At 33.1% G+C, this 22,788-nt stretch overlaps 1 protein-coding gene across 1 annotated transcript in view; it reads right to left on the reverse strand.

The window, feature by feature from the left end:
* LOC139526545 (mucin-2-like) overlaps positions 1-22,788 on the reverse strand; it is a 43,336-nt gene that overhangs the window by 6,652 nt on the left and 13,896 nt on the right. The window contains exons 6-16 of the mRNA XM_071321704.1: positions 21,943-22,233; positions 18,541-18,831; positions 17,764-18,054; positions 16,848-17,138; positions 15,922-16,212; positions 11,206-11,496; positions 10,266-10,571; positions 9,427-9,987; positions 8,201-8,263; positions 3,593-3,817; positions 1,586-1,765 (exon numbers count right to left, since the gene is read on the reverse strand). Coding sequence (XP_071177805.1) covers positions 1,586-1,765; positions 3,593-3,817; positions 8,201-8,263; positions 9,427-9,987; positions 10,266-10,571; positions 11,206-11,496; positions 15,922-16,212; positions 16,848-17,138; positions 17,764-18,054; positions 18,541-18,831; positions 21,943-22,233 — 3,081 coding nt within the window. The remainder of the gene's footprint in view (positions 1-1,585; positions 1,766-3,592; positions 3,818-8,200; positions 8,264-9,426; positions 9,988-10,265; positions 10,572-11,205; positions 11,497-15,921; positions 16,213-16,847; positions 17,139-17,763; positions 18,055-18,540; positions 18,832-21,942; positions 22,234-22,788) is intronic.

The following is a 22,788-nucleotide window of genomic DNA, read 5'->3' on the forward strand; positions in this document are numbered from 1 at the left end:
AGTTTGGATTAATTTGGCCTTGTAGTTTTAGAGGAGAAGATTTTTGTAAAAGATTACTAAGATTTACGAAAAATGGTTAAAAATTGACTATAAAGGGCAATAACTCCAAAAGGGGTCAACTGACCATTTCGGTCATGTTGACTTATTTGTAAATCTTATTTTGCTGAACATTATTTCTGTTTACAGTTTATCTCTATCTATAATAATATTCAAGATAATAACCAAAAACAGTAAAATTTCCTTAAAACTACAAATTTTGGGGCAGCAACCCAACAACGGGTTGTCTGATTCATCTGAAAATTTCAGGGCAGATAGATCTTGACCTGATAAACAATTTTACCCCGTCAAATTTGCTCTAAATGCTTTGGGTTTTGAGTTATAAGCCAAAAACTGCATTTTAACCCTATGTTCTATTTTAAGCCATGGCGGCCATCTCGGTTGGTTGGCCGGGTCACCGGACACATTTTTAAAATTAGATACCCCAATGATTATTGTGGCCAAGTTTGGTTTAATTTGGCCCAGTAGTTTCAGAGGAGAAGATTTTTGTAAAAGTTAACGACGACGGACGCCGGACGCCAAGTGATGGGAAAAGCTCACTTGGCCCTTTTTGAGACTTATGAATATAAACCATCACAAAATGACAAAAGTTAAGATATCAAAAGCAAACAACTGACTTGATAGCGTTGTGATGAAAAGTTACTATCTTAGTAATGTATATCCTAATAAGTTGTAATTTAAAGCGACAATGATCTTACTTTAATAACAGAAGTAACTACTTATTACAACCATAAAATATTACATAAAGATTGAGTTACTCATTTTGTGAGTGAAGCTAAGAAACAAATCAATAAGCCAAAAATAAACATATGATAAATATGAAAACAAACATGACATACTTTTTTGGGCAATTTCTTTTAAAAAGCTGTGTCAAAAAAAAAAACTAGAGGCTCTCAAGAGCCGGTGTGGCTCACCTGGGATTTTGAAATAATATTATTAAATGTAAAAAATTGTAACAGATACTTATAATGATGTTTGAGGCAAAATTTGGTTTAATTTTGTTATGTTTGGTTTGATTTCATTCAGTAGTTCTCTTAAAGAAGACATTTGTATGTATTTCCCATAGGGTTCCATGTTAAAAGTCCCCGGCTGGCAGCCATCTTGGATATTGGATCGACTACAAAGTAACAACACTTGGTCAGTACTTCATAAGGAACATTCATACCATGTTTGGTTTCATTCCATTCAGCGGTTCTCTAGGAGAAGTTCAAAATGTAAAAAGTTTACGCCGACGACGGACGATGACGACGGACGATGGACGACGGACGACGGACAACGGACGCCAAGTGATGAGAAAAGCTCACGTGGCCCTTCGGGCCAGGTGAGATAAAAAAGATAAAAGAAAAATATTACCCACATGTTTATGTGTCCTTACAAAAACAAACATTTAATTTAAGAAATGAAAAGTAATCAATAATAAAAGATTCTTAAAATTTATGGCTATGCAAAAATTTGAGAAACAGGTTATATAGTTCCCGAATATATTTAATATTTGATATGTTCCCCATGTTATGACTCTAATACTTACGAAGAGTGGGACCAAAACAATTAGTTGTTCCTGGATCTGTTATACATTGAAGGGTGTTTGGATCAAATATCCTATTATTTGAGCAAGCCATTGGCAGTGGTATTCCACCTTGGCACATCCAGTATGTTTCGCAACCTAGATACGGCATAAGGGTCCCGTCACCTTGACCAAAACATTTATCTAAACAACAAAATATTAATCAATTGAATAACTAAAGGGTAAATTTTACTACACATATTAGGGAGCTACCATTTGATTTTTTTTAGCAGTAATCTCTGTCCTGCCTTTTTATTTTTCACTCTGTTCGGTCCTGCTTTTTTTACCTAAATTGTCGTCCTGACGTTTTTTTTGCAAGTGTCTCATCCTGCCTTTTTTTTTTAACTCAAAACTCCTGTCCTGCCTATTTTTTCAAATTTCATCCTAGCCCCCCCCTCCCCCCCCCCCCATAATAATCAAATGGTAGCTCCCTTATGTTATGAACTAGTCTGCATATATATTTTTCCATCAAGCTTTTATTTACGACTTTTCTGTCTTTAAATCGTTTTTCATTTTTTGTCATGTGTTTTGAGTTTGTTTATGACTTAAAATCTCCGGAACAGTGTGCTTATTCTACTTATCTATGTTAAATAAATCATCTTTGGTATGTAATTATAAAGGCGTTTTACGGTATATTTTTTACAAGATTTCGAAAATAGCACTGTGCTCTGAAAGCCACATAAAAAAACTTTGTGTAAAGAAGAAATAGATACCCCTATACTAGTATATCGATCTTTTTTTCTAGTGACACACAAAGCAAGTATTTGATTTCAATCACACTAAGTGGCGTTTTAAATAATAAATTTGGATAGAGTAAAGTGAAACAAACATATGAACAAACGAACGTTTGAATAGTTTTACACTAGTATTTTTTGGGGCCCTTTATACATGTAGTTTGCCGTTCGGTATGAGCTAAAGCTCCGTGTTGAAGGCCGTACCTTGACCTATAATGGTTTACTTTAATAAATTGTTACTTGGATGGAGTGTTGTCTCATTGGCACTCATACCACATCTTCCTATATATGGATTATTTTAACTATTGTGGAAAAAAGACAATAAAAATACTGGCGAAACAAATGAACATAATTTGTTAAGATTACATTCAGAAGACAAACAAAGACAACACAAAACAAAAACACACTTCATACCAAATAGATAAGACAAGAGCAATTGCGAACTCATTAAATAGTTAAAAAGGGTGACCAATTCCGTCTCTGCCTGTTACACATGTACTGTCTCCGATGATAAAGTCTAATGACAGTTTCATCAAAAGAAAACTGTACTTTCTTTATTTTCAAAATATTTTGTACAATGTTTAAGCAATACATGAATTCAATCCGTGGCATTTTTTGTGTGTTAAATGTTTGCTTTTAAGCTAATTGAATACTAGAAATGGATGTAGAACAACATGATTGCTATGCATTAGTGTATAAAGCAAAGCTTAAATGTTAATCAATTGAACCTGGTTGATACGTTTATCTCATGCATGTACATTCTATACGAAAGTATTATCAAATATAATCTCCTTACGCAAAGATTTCCAAAAGGAGTAATTATGAAAACTGACTATAATCAACACTTCATACGTTTTACGGTAACCATCAGAAATTGGATGACAAATTTCACATATCTGAGTGTTAAATCATTCGCCTCATTTTTTCGCAGTTTTGTTTATGTACCAGATTAGTCTGTAATCTTTTTATATACCAGATTAGTCTGTAATCTTACCGAACTGAAGACAGATCACATAGAATTTATAAGAACTCAGTAATAAAAACACATATATACCATGGCATATAGTGCAGACATTTAAAACATAACCATCTATCTTTTTAGAACCTTCAGTAATATTAGGTTTTGTAATATCTTTAATTTTTGGTTTGATATTTTTCAAATATAACTGCTTCTTATTCAGAACACAGACATCATAATATACATATTGCAAATTTAACATTTGCATGATGTACTTACTCAGTGGGTTTGGGCAAACCATATTTTCCCATGTAACACAGGTCTTGTGTTCCTGGGACCAAAATGTTTTAGCGGCACAATTTTCCTCCTTTGCCACCATAATTTCATCACCATTGGTGTCATGTGTTAAATAGCAGTGGTAGAACTTAGAACAGTCACTATCGTGTGCGACATAGGCATGTCCATCAACAATTACACAACCTTCACATAATGGATCAGTTACAACTACAAATCAAATATGTACACTTAAAATATTATAAGATATATAATTCTAATGGAAAGTCCAGATTTGACTTAATTTAAGGACCTATATGATTTGACCCGGTCCTCAACATAAAACATTTAATTATCAAATAGTGTGGCCGCGAGATTCACTAAAAGGACATTAATTATCGAAATGCGCATCTGCTGCATTCAAAATTTGTAGAGTTTTGTTTTCTTACAACAATATAATTTGATAGTTAATTGGTATAACTAATGACTGGGACACGTATCAACTTAAGACTATAAGTTAAAGTGAATGAATGACGAATAAACTAAAAAAAAATATTTTTTTTCGCATATAATCTTCAGAAACATTTTCTTGGTCGGCGGTATATAACATATATATTACAATTTTTCAAATTACGCATCCTTTTCAAAATTCCTAAATCAACCCCTTAGAATGTACTTATAAATTGTCAATCTAGTTGTAAGTTGGTGTGAACAAGTATTATCTCTGTTCAAATCATGGTGTTTGATATGGAACGCCATGTCCGTCTTCTGATGTTGATTTTTAATATGTTCGGTGCTTCATGCAATATGTTCAGTAGTATTTATATTAAGTTCAGTAGTTTTCATATTATGTTCGGTGCTTTGGTTATTATGTTCAGTAGTTTCATTATTATATGCAGTGGTAGTTAAATTATGTTCGGTACTTCTGACGTTATATTCAGTGCATTTTTCATTATGTTTAGTACTTTCGACATTATGTTCAGTAGATTCAATATTATTTGCAGGACATTATGTATTATCTTCAGTGGGACCCGGTTTCTTTATATTCGGTGGATTATACATTATGTTCAGTAGTTTTGACATTATGTTCGGTGCTTTGGTTATTATGTTCAGTAGTTTCATTATTATATGCAGTGGTAGTTAAATTATGTTCGGTACTTCTGACGTTATATTCAGTGCATTTTTCATTATGTTCAGTACTTTCGACATTATGTTCAGTAGATTCAATATTATTTGCAGTACATCATGTATTATCTTCAGTGGGACCCGGTTTCTTTATATTCGGTGGATTATTCATTATGTTCAGTAAAAGCTACAGTATTATTCTCTGTTCAATGAACTATATGTTCAGTGGTTGTATTATTATGATGATGCAGTTAAAGTCGTAAAATCAATAACGGAAATTGTCTAAGAAAAAAAAGAGCGCAGATATTTTCGACAGACTTTTTCTTTATGGAAACCTTTACTGGATGGAATAAAAATAGAAGAAATGGAAGCAGTTTTAAATCGGTTTGGTTTACGTTCACATGTTGTCAATTTTCACAAGGAAAACAATACTCCTGACTTAATTTGTAAGATGTCATGATTGATTGATTGTTGTTTTCTGAACTACAGTGGCAAATATTTCACGCATAGTTATGACGAAGAGAAGAATTTCTAAACAAGAAATAAGAAGTTGCATGCGTTGTCGTTGATACACCATGACCATAGTCGACAACAGTGGCATATTAATCTCAGGCACCGACTTTTAACAGACCAGCAACAACCTCCTTGTAAATATTCTTAAAGTATTATGCATCCCACCCCGCTACAAGGCGCTTACATATCAGATATCTATTTGAAATAACCAAGATATACGAGGTTGTGGATGAGGTTTACAGAATAGAGAAAGTTGATTCATAAATATGACCATATCAATGATAATTTATGTTAACACGTATTAGCCAGCCTTGAACCTGTATTTTGATACTGTCAATCTATTCCTCTTCATTAGGCTGTAGGCTATCTTTGGTGGATCTATAGAGACTTAATCCAGAAATACTTTGTATTTTGATATGCATTACCTGCATGTCTAATAGACAGTCTATTGTTATCATATTTACACTTATACCTACTTAGTTTTTGTGTATATAGTTTGAATTTGGAAGATTAAAACTCTTCATAAATGATTATAAAATGGCAAACATACTGATACTCAAATGTTCATTGTTTGTAGCACTTTGTACAATATTTCATTATATACCCTTGCATACCAGCATAACTTTTTCTGTTAATCTTTGACTGTATGAAATTTATGACTAGTTGTTTTCTGGTTTTTCTGTTATTGCAGAGCTTTTTGTTGTTAGTGGTCATTTTTGGCGGTCTGAACTCTATTACGAACTGTTTTATCATAGTTGTAATAATTTCTGACACAATGCAGGAGAAGAATTTAAGGCTAACTTTGTCTACAATAGTTGTCGAAATGGTATGTCAAGATTTGTTAAGTCATGCAGTAAACTCATCCTATATATATACCATGATATAAAAAAAAAAATTTACGCCAGACGAGCATTCCGTCTACAAAAGACTCATCAGTGACGCTCGAATAAAAAATAAATGAAAAGGCCGAATAAAGTACGAAGTTGAAGAGCATTGAGATTCCTAAAAATTTTGCCAAATACAACAAAGGTATTCTTTTCTGAGGTAGAAAATCTTTTTTTCAAAAATTCAAAGTTTGTAAAAAGTTAACTTATAAAAATGGCCACATCAATGATAAATCATGTCAACACAGAAGTGCGGACTACTGGGCTGGTGATACCCTCGGTAATAAAATCAGCAGTGGCATCGACCCATTGGTTGATTTTCGAGGAAAATATCTAATGTACATAATCTGCATGGTAACATCAATGAACAAATTCTGATAATGACCAGTTCAACATTTCATTCCATATCAATAATTAAGCAACCGTTTATTCTCTATTCTCTATTTTTTTTGTCCAACTTCTTTTTTGGGGGCGGGCATTATTTTCTATTCTGTAAACTTCATCCACAACCTCTTATTTGTTGAGTTATTTCAAATAAATATCTGATATTAAGCACCTATTAGAGAGGTAGAATGCATAATACTATAAGAATATCTACAAGGAGATTGTTGGTGGTCTGTTTAAAGTCGGTACCTAAGATTAATATGCTACAACAAACCAACAAAAAGGGTTACCTACAAGAAAATCAAAAGCTATAAAATATGTTTTTATATTCTGTTTGTCTTTTTGTCGTCTCTCTAATGTTATGGTGTATCAACGACAACGCTACAACTTCTTATTTCTTGTTTAAAAAATCTTCTCTCCGTCATAAATATGCGTGAAATATTTGCCACTGTACATTCAGAAAAGTAACAATCAGACAATCAGGACATCTTACAAATTAAGTCAGGGTACTTTTTCCTTGTGAAAATTGTCAACGTGTGAAAGTAAACCAAACCGATTTAATACTGCTTCCATTTCTTCTACTTTCATTCCATCCCGTAAAGGTTTCCCATAAAGAAAACGTCCGTCGAAAATATCTGCGTTCGTTTTTTTTTTCTTCGACAATTTCCGTTATTGATTTTACGACTTTAACTGCATTATCATAATAATACAACCACTGAACATATAGTTCATTGAACAGAGAATAATACTGAATCTTTTACTGAACATAATGAATAATCCACCGAATATAAAGAAACCGGGTCCCACTGAAGGTAATACATAATGTCCTGCAAATAATATTGAATCTACTGAACATAATGTCGAAAGTACTGAACATAATGAAAAATGCACTGAATATAACGTCAGAAGTACTGAACATACTTTTACTATCACTGCATATAATAATGAAACTACTGAACATAATAACCAAAGCACCGAACATAATGTCAAAACTACTGAACATAATGTCAAAACTACTGAACATAATATGAAAACTACTGAACATAATATAAATACTACTGAATATAATGCATAAAGCACCGAACATATTAAAAATCAACATCAGAAGACAGTCATGGCGTTCCATAGTTTGATGTGTTACATTTCAGTATGTCTATATTTATAGTTAACACAACAAAAAGATACTCTATCCTGAAGATTACTATCTGTTTGGATTACATTTACATGTAGTTGAATTGTGTTTCTTAACGTATACTGCAATTCAATATATTTGATATCACAAAAGACGTCGAAAAAACTCAATAACTGGATTTATACTTTGCATAGGTGAAATACATTTACCGTATATTCACTTGTGATATACAGTTACTGATGGTATATGATCATGTTTACGTTATTAGAAATGAATGTCAGAGTTTTAGTTTAGACCATCAATTTGAAGTTCAGGTTAGCAGATATTTGATGTAGTCCGCTCTGCATTCGACATTAACTTTTTTTCTTGAAACAGTTGTAAAATATAATATAATGACGTATAAATAGAAAAACCCTAAATTGTCTAGAACGATTATTACAAAAAAACTAACCGTACACGGCGAGAAACAACCACCTCTTATTGTACCTGTTTCTTAGCTAAAATATTTGAACAAATAAATGATATATTTCGAGACAAAATATAGTAATTTATAAATACTTGGATAATAAAACTTACTTGGGTCGGTTTTTAGCGTTGTCGTAAGCGGTGCAGGTGTTGTTGTAGTAGATGGTGTAATAACTGAAACGAAAAGAAAAACATGCTATAGGTGAAACTATGTCAATGCCGAAAATAATTTAAAAAATGTATCACTAAGGTAATTGAGAACTATTGAAAAGACTGATAAAAATAACAATGGTTTAATATTTGTTATTTCATTAGACATCACGAATCCTCATTCCATGATGACATGAATAGAAGTGGTCTGTTTTATATCTTTCGATTTATATTTGGTTAAAGGTCTTCGTCTTCAAGTGTCATAATCAAAACTATACTTATAAGTGATATTTGATTGATAAGTTGATTTATAAGTATTGCTAGTTAGTTAGTCCGACGATCAATATTTTATTTGTTTAAAAAAGCTAACAGATAACACATATCAATTCTCAAATCGTAAAAATTGGGTAGCCATATAAACGGTTGTTGTCTCTTTGGCACATTCCCCATTTCCATTCTCAATTTTATGAAGAGTATCTTTCCCCTATTTTTTTTTATTACTTTAATAGAAACTTGATGTTGTGTTATTATTCTTAATATAAAAATAGGAAGAAAATGTATACCAAAATGAACATATTTGAGTATTAGCTACATTTATAACTGTCACTTAGTGCTCAAATATTGTCTAAGAATAAGAAGATGTGTTATGATTGCCATTAAGACAATTCTGTTCCATAGAACAATGCCACAAAAGGTAAGTTACAATAGGTTACTGTACGGCCTTCAACAATGAACAAAACATATACCAGATACCATTATATAAAAGGTCATGAAACTGTAAATCAATTCAAGAGAGAAAACGAACCGCCTTATTTATGTACAAAACCTTAAACAGAAAAATCTTGATATACAGCGACAGACTGGAACCTCTGAATAACAAGCTCCTAATTTTGGTCAGGCAGATGAATACTAGTAGTCGAGCCGGATTAACATGTTTGTAGGAGCACACAACCTCCCCGAAACAAGAGCATGGTGTAAAAGCAGAAAAAAACGTTTAAATATGTTGCAATTTGCTGAACCTTTTGGATCAAAATAAAGCACTAAAAAAGAAAAGGAAAAAAAAAAACACAAAAAAGACACAAAGTACAGTTGAGATAGTTTTCACAGTTACTAAAAGCTAGCTCAATGCCAATTATAAGTAATAAAATATCATCTATCTAAGACTGTGTTACATTTATCACACATACCTTGACATAGTATATCTTTTATCATTGTAATATTGGTTATAAGTGAATTGAAGCTATCAAACAAAAACACAAGGTCAGGTGAGCTGGCGATTGTGTTCAGTTCATTATATCCACCAGTACCAGGTTTCATATCAATCCCAAATGCAGCAATAAGTACTCCTTGCTGTTTTGCTAAATTGGCTTGTATTTCTGTTTGGACTTTGTCATATGACTCGCCATCCGTAATAAAGATAGCTACCCGTGAACGAGTGCTTGGCAGATTGACCATTTGTAAACGAATGGTTTCCAGAGCTTTGTGTGTCTGAGTGCCATCTCTTGGTTGTATAAGTTTGCTTTGAATTTCCTGAATTAGGTTTGCCTTGTTACCCATTGGATTGATAGCCGTGACATCACTTCCATAAACCAAAGCCCCTACCATAATATAGTTCTGACCAAGGTTGAATGAATTGATATTGTTTATTGTAAAGTCAATCATGGTCTGGTAATTGTCATTAGATATACTATCTGATCCGTCCAAGGCAAACGTAACGGTAGCTGGTCCTTGACAAAGTGAGTCTGTACCTAGGATGATGTATGTTCAATTAAAATATGTTTTATCAAAATGATGATTTCTTTGACAACGCGAGGTTTGTAAATTTGCAATTATGATCTAAAAAAATTCGCGAAATATATTTATCGATTTTTGTTTCAGTAATTGATATGATAAATTACTTAATTTGGAACACAAATTCATAACGAAATTTGTGTTACAAAGTCTATGGAATTTGATTTTTTTTAGTAAAATACGTTTTACCCAGAAACGTCTTTGTTATTATTCTAAATAAAAGAGAAATATGTACCTTGTACAGCAATTGTCCGACAAGTTGACTGGGTCGTTGTTAATGCAGGATGATATACCTCACAGCATATGCTTTGTCCATTATTTAAGGCTGTTGGGGTCATAGTGACGGTTTGACTTACAGTCCATGTCATCAGGCCTGTATCCTGTGTTTCATAAGGATAAGTACCGCTTGTTATGGTTACACCATTCAGTTTTATTATCATGGTCTGCTTTGGATAACCACCTGATGATGTGCATGTCCATTGTGATTGCTGGCCAGTAATAACTGTTGGAGGACCCACCATTATTGGAGGTTGCGGTGCAACTGAAATTTTAAAACAGGACTAATTCAGCAATATATAACTTGTGTACATTTAGGACATGTTTTAAGCTTTTAAATAAATCTGGTTTAGGGGTGTCGTAGGATTACAAATTATTTTTATGCATTTGATGGCATGCATGTTTTCAAATTTAATTTGCAATTCATAACTAATCTCCAAATATCTCAGAATGTCCCCATCACCAGTATAACGTTTGTTGAACATGATAACATACATGCACTCTATACAGGTTCTTTATACCAAATTCGTTTTGATTCATTTAAAAGAATAAAGATTTGATGCATATCGATGTTAGTATATTAAGCAAATCACCGCATATATGCCACACGGTCGTTTCATAAATTTGTGTGTGTATGTGTGTGAACGACAGACAGGAGGATGTTCTGCATAAGAATTACGAGTGGATCTTGCATTTGAAGGCATTATCAAATACGAAATTGTACAACTTCAAAAACCGAATTTTAGAAAATGTGTGTACAATAAAGATAACGTAATCTATACTTGGGTTGGAAAATCTAAATTTTTGCGAATTATTCGACATATATGATCCACAATGGCAAAAAAATGCACACAAGGGCCGAGTGTTCATTGAAATTAGAAAACAACGTTTGAATATACCTTGTACTCTCAGCGTAAGACAAACTGGCTGTTGCGTTGTAATTTCACAACATATTTTTTGACCATCATTTAGTGTAGTTGGAGTCATGATGACATTTTGAGTCACGTCCCACGTTAGCGTTGTTGGATTTTGATTTTCTTGGCTATAAAAACCGTTTGTGATTCTAACACCACCAATTGTCATATACATGTCAGGCTTAGGATATCCATCTAATGACGTACATGTCCATTGTGCTTGTTGACCAGGAATAACGTCTGTTGGACCCGAAATTGATGAAGTTTGTAGTGAAACTGAAATTGCAAAAGCTATTAAATTTACTATAGACATAAACATATAAATTTGCGGTTTTTATCTAACGCAATCATAAGTTTGAATGCTGTTTTGAATTTAGACGTGTTTATATGATCCGTTCATTCTTTTTTGACTTTTTAAGTTCAAGATTCAAGAGTCTATCCTAAATTGAGGTAAATTATATGGCCTTCCAAATACCCTCTTAACATTACTGACCAGACAGTATTTTCGTAATCCGGACATGGTGCACTAATTTTACCTTTTGTTTGCTGTTCACCATCTTATGCGCAAGTTCATTGTTTTCTGTGTGGTGTTAAATTAATGATAAAGATTTATTTGTTACATCTTGTGATCCGCTTATTTGGCAATCACCAATGCCAGTCAGCAAGATAAAAAAAAACTGCTTGTCAAATACGTTTCGTTAAAACACTGTAGATTCATTATTATTCGTTGGATACCAATTTGCGTGGATTTTGTGGTTTCCTGGGAAACACGAATTTCAATGGCCAACGAATTCTAACTTTTATATAGGAAAGCATGCAGAACTTTGGCAAAGCCACGAAATCCAATACCCACGAAAATGAATATAAAATACCCACGAAAATAAATGAGTCCACATAATTTTTTCACTTTGCTTTGTCTTTTGGAAAATGTTGTTTGTACTGTATTTAGGCCCCTTTACCAAGCACTTCGTTTTGCATGCATACCTATAAAATTTGCGGTTTTTATCTAACGCAATCGTAGATGTGAACGTTGTTTCCAATTTAGACTTGTTGTAGTAAGCTAGTATTTGTCAAATGTCTATCTTTAGATTTACCTTCCGTGACAAGGTGACACTTTGACTAATGAAGTTATATGTTTTATATAGCGGATGTGGTCGAGTGGTCAAGAGCGCTGGATTTGCGGCTAAAGGATAGGCTCTTGAATTCTAAAGAGTCAAATATATAGTTCGTCTAAACATCAACCCAACAATGTTAGATCTGTAGTTTTTGTTCTTTCCTGGCCGGGATTTGAACTCATGCAACTGAGATATCGTAATACCAAATCGACTTGCACTATACCCGATTCGCTAGACCGCTCGACCACCCAGGCTCTTCAAAAGATAAAGCTTTCGGTGACCGGGTGTTATCTTTCCTTGTCAATTTAAATCTAGCAACGTAATACAGTACATGATATATAAGACACTAAGATTGAATATTTACAAATCAGCTGAACTATCTATTGTAAAGAATCTTACAAATTAATGCAAGATGCGGTCACAGAAATAATTATATTATGCGTACGTCTGAACCAGTGACGACACTACAACAGATTTTATCCATCAGATTTACAGCCGTGATGATGATACAATGCTGACATTTCATTCTGTACGTGTTAATTCGTCTTAACATCAGCCCAATATGTAAGATCTGTAACTTTGTTTTTGCAAATTTTAGAACCTCTCATAAATTAAGATTTTCTGTTTAGTACGTTCTGCAAAAACATGACAAAGCGCCGTGTTGAAGGCTGTAATTTGCCCTTTTATTATTTACTTTTTAAACATTGAGATTTGGAGGGATCACTTTCTCATTGACACTCATACCCCATCTTCTAACTCATAATTAAAATTGATTGAAGGCGAATTAAGATTGACTCCTAAACGTGATTTTATAACAGCCGTAAGTGTCATTTTTAATGAATAAAGAACATAACTCTCAAACATCAAAACAAACAATCGAGAAAAGTAAACTCGACTTTAACTTTGTAAAATGCAGTTATCGGTATCAACATATTAAACCCAGAAACATAATTATTGAACAGTTCTCATGTTATTGAACGGACAAGAGATAAAGTGCAATGAAGAACGATTACTGACGATCCAGATTAGCAGAAATAAATTATTAACCCTATTTTATCACCATCAACACCATATCGAAATTTGGGAAGAATGTATTGAACAGTTCGTAAGTTATGGCATGCAAAATAAAGCTCACAAAGACGAGATTTATCTCATTTAAAACTCTCTTTGATGTTGGTTTAATAATAAAACAAGAATGTGTCCCAGGTACATGGATGGCCCACTCGCACTACCATGTTCTATGTTCATTGGACCGTGAAATTGGTGTAAAACCCTGATTTGGCATTAAAATTAGAAAGATCATATCATAAGGAACATGTGTACTAAAGTTAAAGTTGATTGGACTTCAACTTCATCAAAAACTACCTTGACCAAAAACTTAAACCTGAACTGGGACGGACGGACGAACGGACCCACAGACCAGAAAACATAAAGCCCCTCTACTATCGTAGGTGGGGCATAAAAAAGCAGCACTAAATCCTATAAAGTCTTGGTGTAATGTTGCTGAATTTAAGGAAATAAATGTAAAATGGTTGAGAATGGCCTTGTTGTTACTGTGATAAAAGGGTTATTTAAAATACTAAGTTTATAATTGTGAACGCCAGACACGCGGACCGTCTACGTAAAGACATATTAAAAGTGGTAATAGAATACTAGTATAACAGTTGCATGGCTACATTAAACACCAAACTAAAGATAAAAACAATTCCGAAGAGTTGTGTCAAATACGACGATGACAATGAAGATTTGGGGTTAAAACCCCTTGGTGTTTTGAATAGAATTAATAAGTACATGAGACTACAAAAAATATACCTTGTACTACTAGCGTACAACATACTGGCTGTATTGTTGATATTTGACAGCATATCTCTTGCTCATCATTGAGTTCTTTTGGGGTTATGAAGACGCTATAATCTTCTGTCCACATATTCGATATAGGATTTTGTTTGTAGACGGTAGTATAACCGTCTGTTATGACTGAAAAGTTACTGTCCACGTATTCGTGTTAGGATTTAGATATTCTTGGCCAGTAAAACCGTTTGTTATGGTAGAACCCCCAAGTGTCATAATAATGTTAGGCTTTGGGTATCCATCTGATGATGTACATGTCCATTGCGTTGACTGACCAATAATAACTAAGGAAGGATGGTGTATATGTTACATAGAATTTGTGAAATCATGTATTTTGTAAAATCACTGAAATTTGTTTACAGATTCACTGTTTAAATTCAGGGAATTTGTAAAATAAATTCATTTCTTTTTATTAAAACTTTCTGTGAAAAAAGCCTACTACAGGAAAACTCAATAAGTTTGAGGTTAATCTAGCCTTTATTTAAAATTAAATGAGCAGGTTTCATGCACTATACAACTTACATACTGTAGAACAATGGCTCAGACACAGATGTCTTTAAATCAAGAGCAAACGTACACACAAAAGTTACTTCAAATAATTGAGGGAAAATTAAAGTACAACAAATGGAACCGGGGAAAATATGATGAAATTTTGGAACATGTTGTAAATGAGCCACAGAAAGAAGACAAAACAAGCTCTTATCACTACCTTGTTTAAAAGAAACTGTTTATAATAGTTTTTTCTGTAACTACTGTAAAAAATAAACCAATTATATTATTTTTTTTAAATCAATTATAAAAACGGAACATTAGGTTAATTAGAGAAGAAAAACACATATGTAAGGCATAAAAAGTTGAGTGGGTTAGGGTATGTTATCCAGCGGCAAATATTACTGCATATCAGAGCATAGTATATGGTATTTAAAGTACGCAAATAGAAAGTGTACAAATGTTTCATACAAAGCTTGAGAACTTTACAATGAACTTTGAGAGGAATGCCAACTAAACAAACGTAGAGCTGCTACAGTAAAGGCATAATCGTTAAGTCTATAATAAGCAAAGAGTTCAATTTTCCGAGGACAGGTAGATTTCATACAGACATGCTTTGAAAAGCAGGGCAATTATGTAACAGTAGATGTCACCCAAACGTGCCATGCAAAAATAAGTAAATTCACAGTGGTCTAAATATCCGTATACAATCCTTTTAGTCATTATCATTATACACTAGTTCTAGCTCATAGTGTTTAATAAACAAATATATTTCAAAATCATTTGTGATCATTCGTCTATTTTTATAAGAAAAACACATTTCTAATAGTAAGTTATACTTAATTGTAGCCAGGTATTCTACAAAATCCCTAGCTCTATTTTCAGTGATTTTGTAAAATCCCTAACAATTTCAGAGATTTTACAAAACCACTGAAACTGTTAGTGATTTTTACAAAATCACTGACTATTCCAGTGATTTTACAAAATCACTGATTTTACAAAATCACTGATTTTACAAATTCCCTGTAACATATACATATCTTAATTGATACGTTAAGTTTATGCATGTTCACACTATACACCAAAATATACAACAAAACTATTCCGAAGAGTTGTGTCAAATATGACGATTGCAATGGATATTTGGGTTTGAAAACCCTTGGTGTTTCGAATAAAATTATCATAAGAAAAAGGCACATCATATCCGTTTGTTCATTGAAAAAAGTACATGACTACAAAAATATACCTTGTACTGCTAGCGTACGACATACTGGCTGTAGCGTTGGTACTTGACAACATAGATTTTGTCCATCATTGAGTGCGGTTGGGGTCATAGTGACGCTTTGAGTTACTGTCCACATGTTCGTATTAGGATTTAGATAATCTTGGCTAGTTAAACCATTTGTTATGGTAGAACCCCCAAGTGTTATAATCATGTTAGGCTTTGGATATCCATCTGTTGATGTACATGTCCATTGCGTTGACTGGCCAATGATGACGTTAGAAGGACCAACTAATGTTGGTGTTTGTAGTGAAGCTGAAATTAAAAACGGTACATCTACATGTAATATATACAAAGACTGTTTAAAATTCAAGCAGAAGCTCCACGGTTTTTCATGCAGTCGGTTCCACACAGAATGCTCAAACAGGTTTGAGACTTTATAAAATTAATAGATGCAGATCTTTTTCAAAAAAGTGACACGTGGTCTACATTCTTGAGCCATTTTATAATTTATATTGATTTTGTAATCGATTGTGGTTTTTGATATTAAAATTGAATTGAACATTTTGTTAGTCATTTGCTGCATACATAGTTAATAGATAAAACATCTGAATAATTTTTATCCTTTACGGACTTAAAGACTTTAAGATACAAAACTTAATACAATAATTAACATGATATATAACAAACCAAGTTTTACAGTAACATACCGTTTGATCATTCGTATATGGTTTACATATTTCAATTGAAACGTTATGTTTGTGCATGCTATACTATATATCAAATATGGAACAAAACAATTCCGAAAAGTTGTGACAAATACGACGATTGCAATGAATATTTGGGGTTGAAAACCCTCGGTGTTTCGAAAAAAAAATAACATACTAGGAAAAAGGCACATTACATCTTCTGTTCATTGAAATAAGTAAAAGAGACTAAACAAAAAATACCTTGTACTAATAGCGTACGACATACTGGCTGTAGCGTTGGTACTTGACAACATATCTTTTGTCCAGCATTGAGTGCAGTTGGGGTCATAACGACGCTTTGAGTTACTGTCCACAAATTCGTGCTAGAATCTAGTGTTTCTTGGCTAGTGAAACCGTTTGTTATGGTAGAACCCTCAAGTGTCATAATCATGTTAGGCTTTGGATATCCATCTGCTGATGTACATGTCCATTGCGTTGACTGGCCAATAATAACTTGAGAAGGACCCACTATTGTTGGCGTTTGTAGTGAAGCTGAAATTTCAAAACGGAACAGCTACATGTAATATATACAAAGACCGTTTAAAATAAAAAATTAAAGATTTTTCATGCAGTATGCTCCGCAAGGAATGCTCAAAAAGGTTTGAGACTTTACAAAATTAATGGATGTAGATCCCTTAAAAAAGAAAAAGAGATGTGTTTGTCATTCTAGAGCCAATTTTTATTATTTATATTGTATTTGTAATCGACTGTTTTTTTTCACATTAAAATTGATATGAACATTTTGTTAGTCATTTGCTGCAAATATAAGTAATAGATAAAACATCTGTACATTTGCATCCTTTACAGACCTGAAGACATTTGGATACAATACTTAATACAATAATTAATTTTATATATTGTATATATACTTATTTTTACAGTAACATACTGTCTTATCTTTCGTACGGTGTTTACATATTTCAATTGAAACGTTATAATTGTGCATGTTCACATTATATACAAAAATATAGAACAAAACAAATCCGAAGATTTACACGAGGACAATGAATATTTGGGGTTGAAAACCTTTGGTGTTTCGAATAAAATTAACAAAGGAAAAAGGCACATTATATCCATTTGTTCATTGAAATAAGTACATGAGACTAAAATAATATACCTTGTACTGCTAGCGTACGACATACTGGCTGTAGAGTTGGGACTTGACAACATATTTTTTGTCCATCATTGAGTGCGGTTGGGGTCATGGTGACGCTTTGAGATACTGTCCACAAATTCGTGTTAGGATTTAGATATTCTTGGCTAGTAAAACCGTTTGTTATGGTAGAACCCCCAAGTGTCATAATCATGTTAGGCTTTGGGTATCCATCGGATGATGTACATGTCCATTGTGTTGATTGACCAATAATAATTTGAGAAGGACCCACTATTGTTGGTGTTTGTATTGAAGCTGAAATTAAAAAACGATAAAGCTATATTTATTGTATACCAAGACTGTTTAAAATTAGATGCAGAAGCTCCAAGAATTTTCATGCAGTATGCTCCACACCTAAGAAAGGTTTGAGATTTTTAAAATTAAAGGATACAGATTTTTTTGTGAAAAAGTGACACGTGTTCTTCATTCTAGAGCCATTTAAAAAAAATATATTGATTTTGTAATCGACTGTTTTTTTTATATTGAAATTGAATTGAACATTTTGTTAGTCATTTGCTGCAAACATAAGTGATAGATAAAATATGTATATAGTTGCATCCTTTACAGACTTGAAGACTTATTATAAAACAAAACAATTCCGAAAAAGTGTGTCAAATACGACGATGGCAATGACTATTTGGGGTTAAACCTTTGGTGTTTTGAATAAAATTAACATAGGAAAAAGGCACATTACATCCGTTTGTTCATTGAAATAAGTAAAAGAGACTAAACAAAACATACATTGTACTGCTAGCGTACGACATACTGGTTGCAGCGTTGGTACTTGACAACATATCTTTTTTCCATCGTTGAGTGCGTTTGGGGTCATTGTGGCGGTTTGAATTACTGTCCACGTATTCGTGTTAGGATTAAGATATTCTTGGCTAGTAAAACCGTTTGTTATGGTAGAACCCCCAAGTGTCATAATCATGTTAGGCTTTGGATATCCATCTGATGATGTACATGTCCATTGCGTTGACTGGCCAATGATGACGTTAGAAGGACCCACTATTGTTGGTGTTTGTAGTGAAACTGAAATTTAAAAGCGGTATAGCTACATGTAATATATACAAAGACTATTTAATTTATTTTTTTTAAAGTTTTTCCATGCAGTATGCTCCTCATGGAATGCTAAGTAGGGTTTGAGACTTCTTAAAGTTGAATGGATGCAGATCTTTTGCAAAAAGGTGACACGTGTTCTTCATTCTTGAGCCATTTTTTAAAAGTTATATTGTTTTTGTTATCAACTGTATTTTTTTCGTATTTAAATTGAATTGAGCATTTGTTAGACATTTACTGCAAATATAATTGATATATAAAACATGTGTATAATTTAATCATTTACGGACGTGAAGACTTTTGGATATTTACTTAATACAACAATACGAATTTGTTGATCGATACGATGTGTCTGTGTCTAAACTAACTTTCGACATTTTACCACGTCTTATATTATGGTTTACAAACTAAGTCGTCGTTTGGTCAGTACCGAAAGTGGTCTATTCCCGAATTTGACTGTTTTGCCGTGTTTTAATTAGAATTGCAATACGATGTGTTTAGGTATTTATACACCAACATTCATGTACATTGATGTACTATTATTTAGTTTTTTCACATACTTTGTTTTTGATTTTGGATAAAAGTGTCATCTTATCCATAGTTTTAGCCCTGCGTCTAACGAAGTACATTCTTATGTCAAATTGTACCTTAATTAAAACAATAAATAGGGGCTATTGGTTGCACAAAAGTGGAAGAGTACAATTTTGTCCTGTCAATTTCTGATATTATTTAGAAAGTGATATGTGACTCCTTTTCTGTTGGATTGTAATTATATAAAGGCGGTTTAAACTAGAATCATATTCAAAACAGTGTAGCTGTGGCCATTGATTGACGACCTTAAATTATCCCATTGACTGGGGTAGATTATGTGAACGTTTGTCTGTAACGGCCGTTGCTCACTATGTTCTTGTTAAAGACACTTAAACTGTGGGGTCACAAAAGGTTCTCAACACCTAAATAAAGAAATTAGAAAAATTAATCAGGAAGAACATGATGTTTTGATTTATATCAATAATATAAATCAAAACATAAAGTTATTCCTAATTAATTTTTCGAATTATTTTAATATTAAAGGCGTTAAGAACCTTTGGTGACCCCACAGTTTAAATTCTATAATAAGTAAGTAGTGAGCAGTTGTCGTTACCTACACACGTTCACCTAATCTGTCCCAGTCAATGGGATACTCTAAGGTCGTCAATCAATGGCCACAGCTACACTGTTTTAAATATGATTCTACTTGATTTGATTCATTAAAGTCTGCATGTTTCATTATGTTAAATTCCTTTAAAAAAATTCCTTCAGATACATTGTATCTTTTCAGAGAATAACGTAATGAATCAAGCAAATTGACTTTATACATTTCTTCATCAGGCTTACGGGCGTCAAGATAAAAAATGTTTCAGAATATCATTTAGCCAACCACGACTATACTGTTCAAATTGTGTGTCTCTTCATTTGTCACGGAGAAATATTCTCGTAGTGTGTTAACAGCCCCCTTTTTTTTTTGCTTTTTCTGTTGCTGACGCAATGTTTTTAGATCTTTTGTCAATAATTTTATTCTCCGTGTGGTAAGCAAAACGCTTTGTCATTTTCAATATGGATTCCATCATCGTATAAACGCGCGTGTCGTCCCTCAGATATAGGATAACAACCGTCCGGGTATGTGGGTTAGCAACATCCAGGGTATATGGGCGTCTGGCGTATTAAATTATAATCCTGGTACCTTTGATAACTATTTACACAGCTGGGTCGATGCCACTGCTGGTGGACGTTTCGTCCCCGAGGGTATCACCAGCCCAGTAGTCAGACATGAATATCAATTATATGGTCATTTTAATGAATTTCCTGTTACAAAACTTTGAATTTTTCGAAAAACTAAGGATTTTCTTATCCCAGGAAAAGATTACCTTAGCCGTGTTTTGCACAATTGTTTTTGGAATATTTGGTCATCAATGCTCTTCACCGCGCGTCTGGCGTGTTTAATTATAATCCTGGCACCTGATAAGTATTTTGTAACGACGTGCGTTAACCAATCAAAATCCTGATATATAATAAGCCAAGGATAAAGTTTACTGTCTCATTGTTTGCGGTTAAAATTCTGTATTTTCAGTGAATTTTATTTACATTTGTATGTCTTATTTGTCAGTAAAGTCGATTTAATTTTTATTTGCATGGATAAAGTATCAAAATAATTATGACGTCATCAAAGCATTATTTTAAAATAGCCTTCAAAAACCGTCATTAATCATGAAAATTATTTAGACAAGAATACTAGTAGTAATAATAATTATGAAGTTTTGGATTACGTTCCATATACTAGTAATTGTATGGAATTTTAGATTATATCTACATCATAGAAATACGTCAGGCACTGTTTGTTTCGTCCTGTGGTGTCGACAATTTGAAATGTCCGTTGTAATTATGTGCTTCATATGTTGTAATGTACTATTTTATCATTTATTTATGAATTTCTCTGCGCTGAATGTTCTCGAGTTTGTTTGTACTGTATTCCTATCACGTATTGTTGTGATTCTAGCAGTATATTTTAACATCGCCTTATAAGCGTGAGGTTTGGCTAGCCTTAAAACCAGGTTCAACCCTACCATTAGTTTAAATGTCTTGTACCATTTCAGGAATAGGGTAGTTGTAATCATATAGTCCGTTTCTATGTATGTTGGCGTTTGTTTTTGTTACAATTTCAGTGTTTCTCTTGTTCCGATGGTTTGCTCTCATAGTTAATGTGGTTCCCTCGGTTTTAGTTTTTAACACGGATGAGTTTGCTCCTAATCGATTTATGACTTTTGAACAGCGGTAAACTGCGATTGCTCTTATTTACAAAGAACATTGGTTACATTGAGGTTTCATTTGTCGTGTACTGTGGAATCATTGTTACTGCTAATATTCATGGATGTGGCGGGTATAGATTAAACAAGATTTTAAAAGTTGCCAATGTATACCTAAGGTAGGAAACCTTCGATGTTTCGGATTAAATCAAATATTTCTAACATCCTTTGAGGCGACAACGGCATACGAAGGACCGCTTGTACATTGTAATAAAAACCACTTTTTAGAAATAAAATTTACCTTGTACTGCTAGAGTGCGACAAACAGGCTGTAGTGTTTCCACTACACAACATATCTTCTGTCCATCATTGATTGGGGTCGGGTTCATGATGGCGTTTTGAGTAACTGTCCACGTTTGCGTGTTAGAATCTTGTGTTTCCTGGCTATAAAAACCGTTTGTTATTTGAACACCTCCCATTGTCATCATCATGTTAGGCTTTGGATATCCATTTGTTGTTGTACATGTCCATTGTGTTTGCTGACCAGAAATAACGGATACAGGACCAGAAATTGTTGCTTGTTGTAACGAAGCTGAAATTTTAAAACAGTATTGCTACAATCATTTTTATATAAAAATTGTATATCAGTTAGAAAGAGCTCTTAGATTTTCCATACGTCCAGTTTCGTATGGAGAGGACGTCGGAGTATTCATAGAAGAGGGTGAAAGATACCAGAAGGACACTCAAACTCATTGATCCAAAATAAACTAACAACGCCCTGGCTAAAAAAGAAAAAGACACACAAACAAATAATAGTACACAAGACACAACATAGAAAACTAAACACAAACCGACACGAACCCCACCAAAAATGGAGGTAATCTTATGTGCTCTTGAAGAATATTTTAGTAATTCAAAATATTTATAACGAAAAACATTTATACTTAACCTTATTTATTCATACTTTCATTTAAATTTCTTTTCTAACATTATGTTTTTGTACATGTATGATAGATCATAAACTACTATAAATTTCATCGATTTCATTTAATTAACTTGTATTTTTTTATTTTTTGTTGATTGTTAGCCTATAGCGATATCGGTAACTAATGTGTGTAGAGATATATTGGTTTATCTAGTTTTATTT

This window comes from Mytilus edulis, chromosome 6, assembly GCF_963676685.1.
Source record: "Mytilus edulis chromosome 6, xbMytEdul2.2, whole genome shotgun sequence".
NCBI lineage: Eukaryota > Metazoa > Mollusca > Bivalvia > Mytilida > Mytilidae > Mytilus > Mytilus edulis.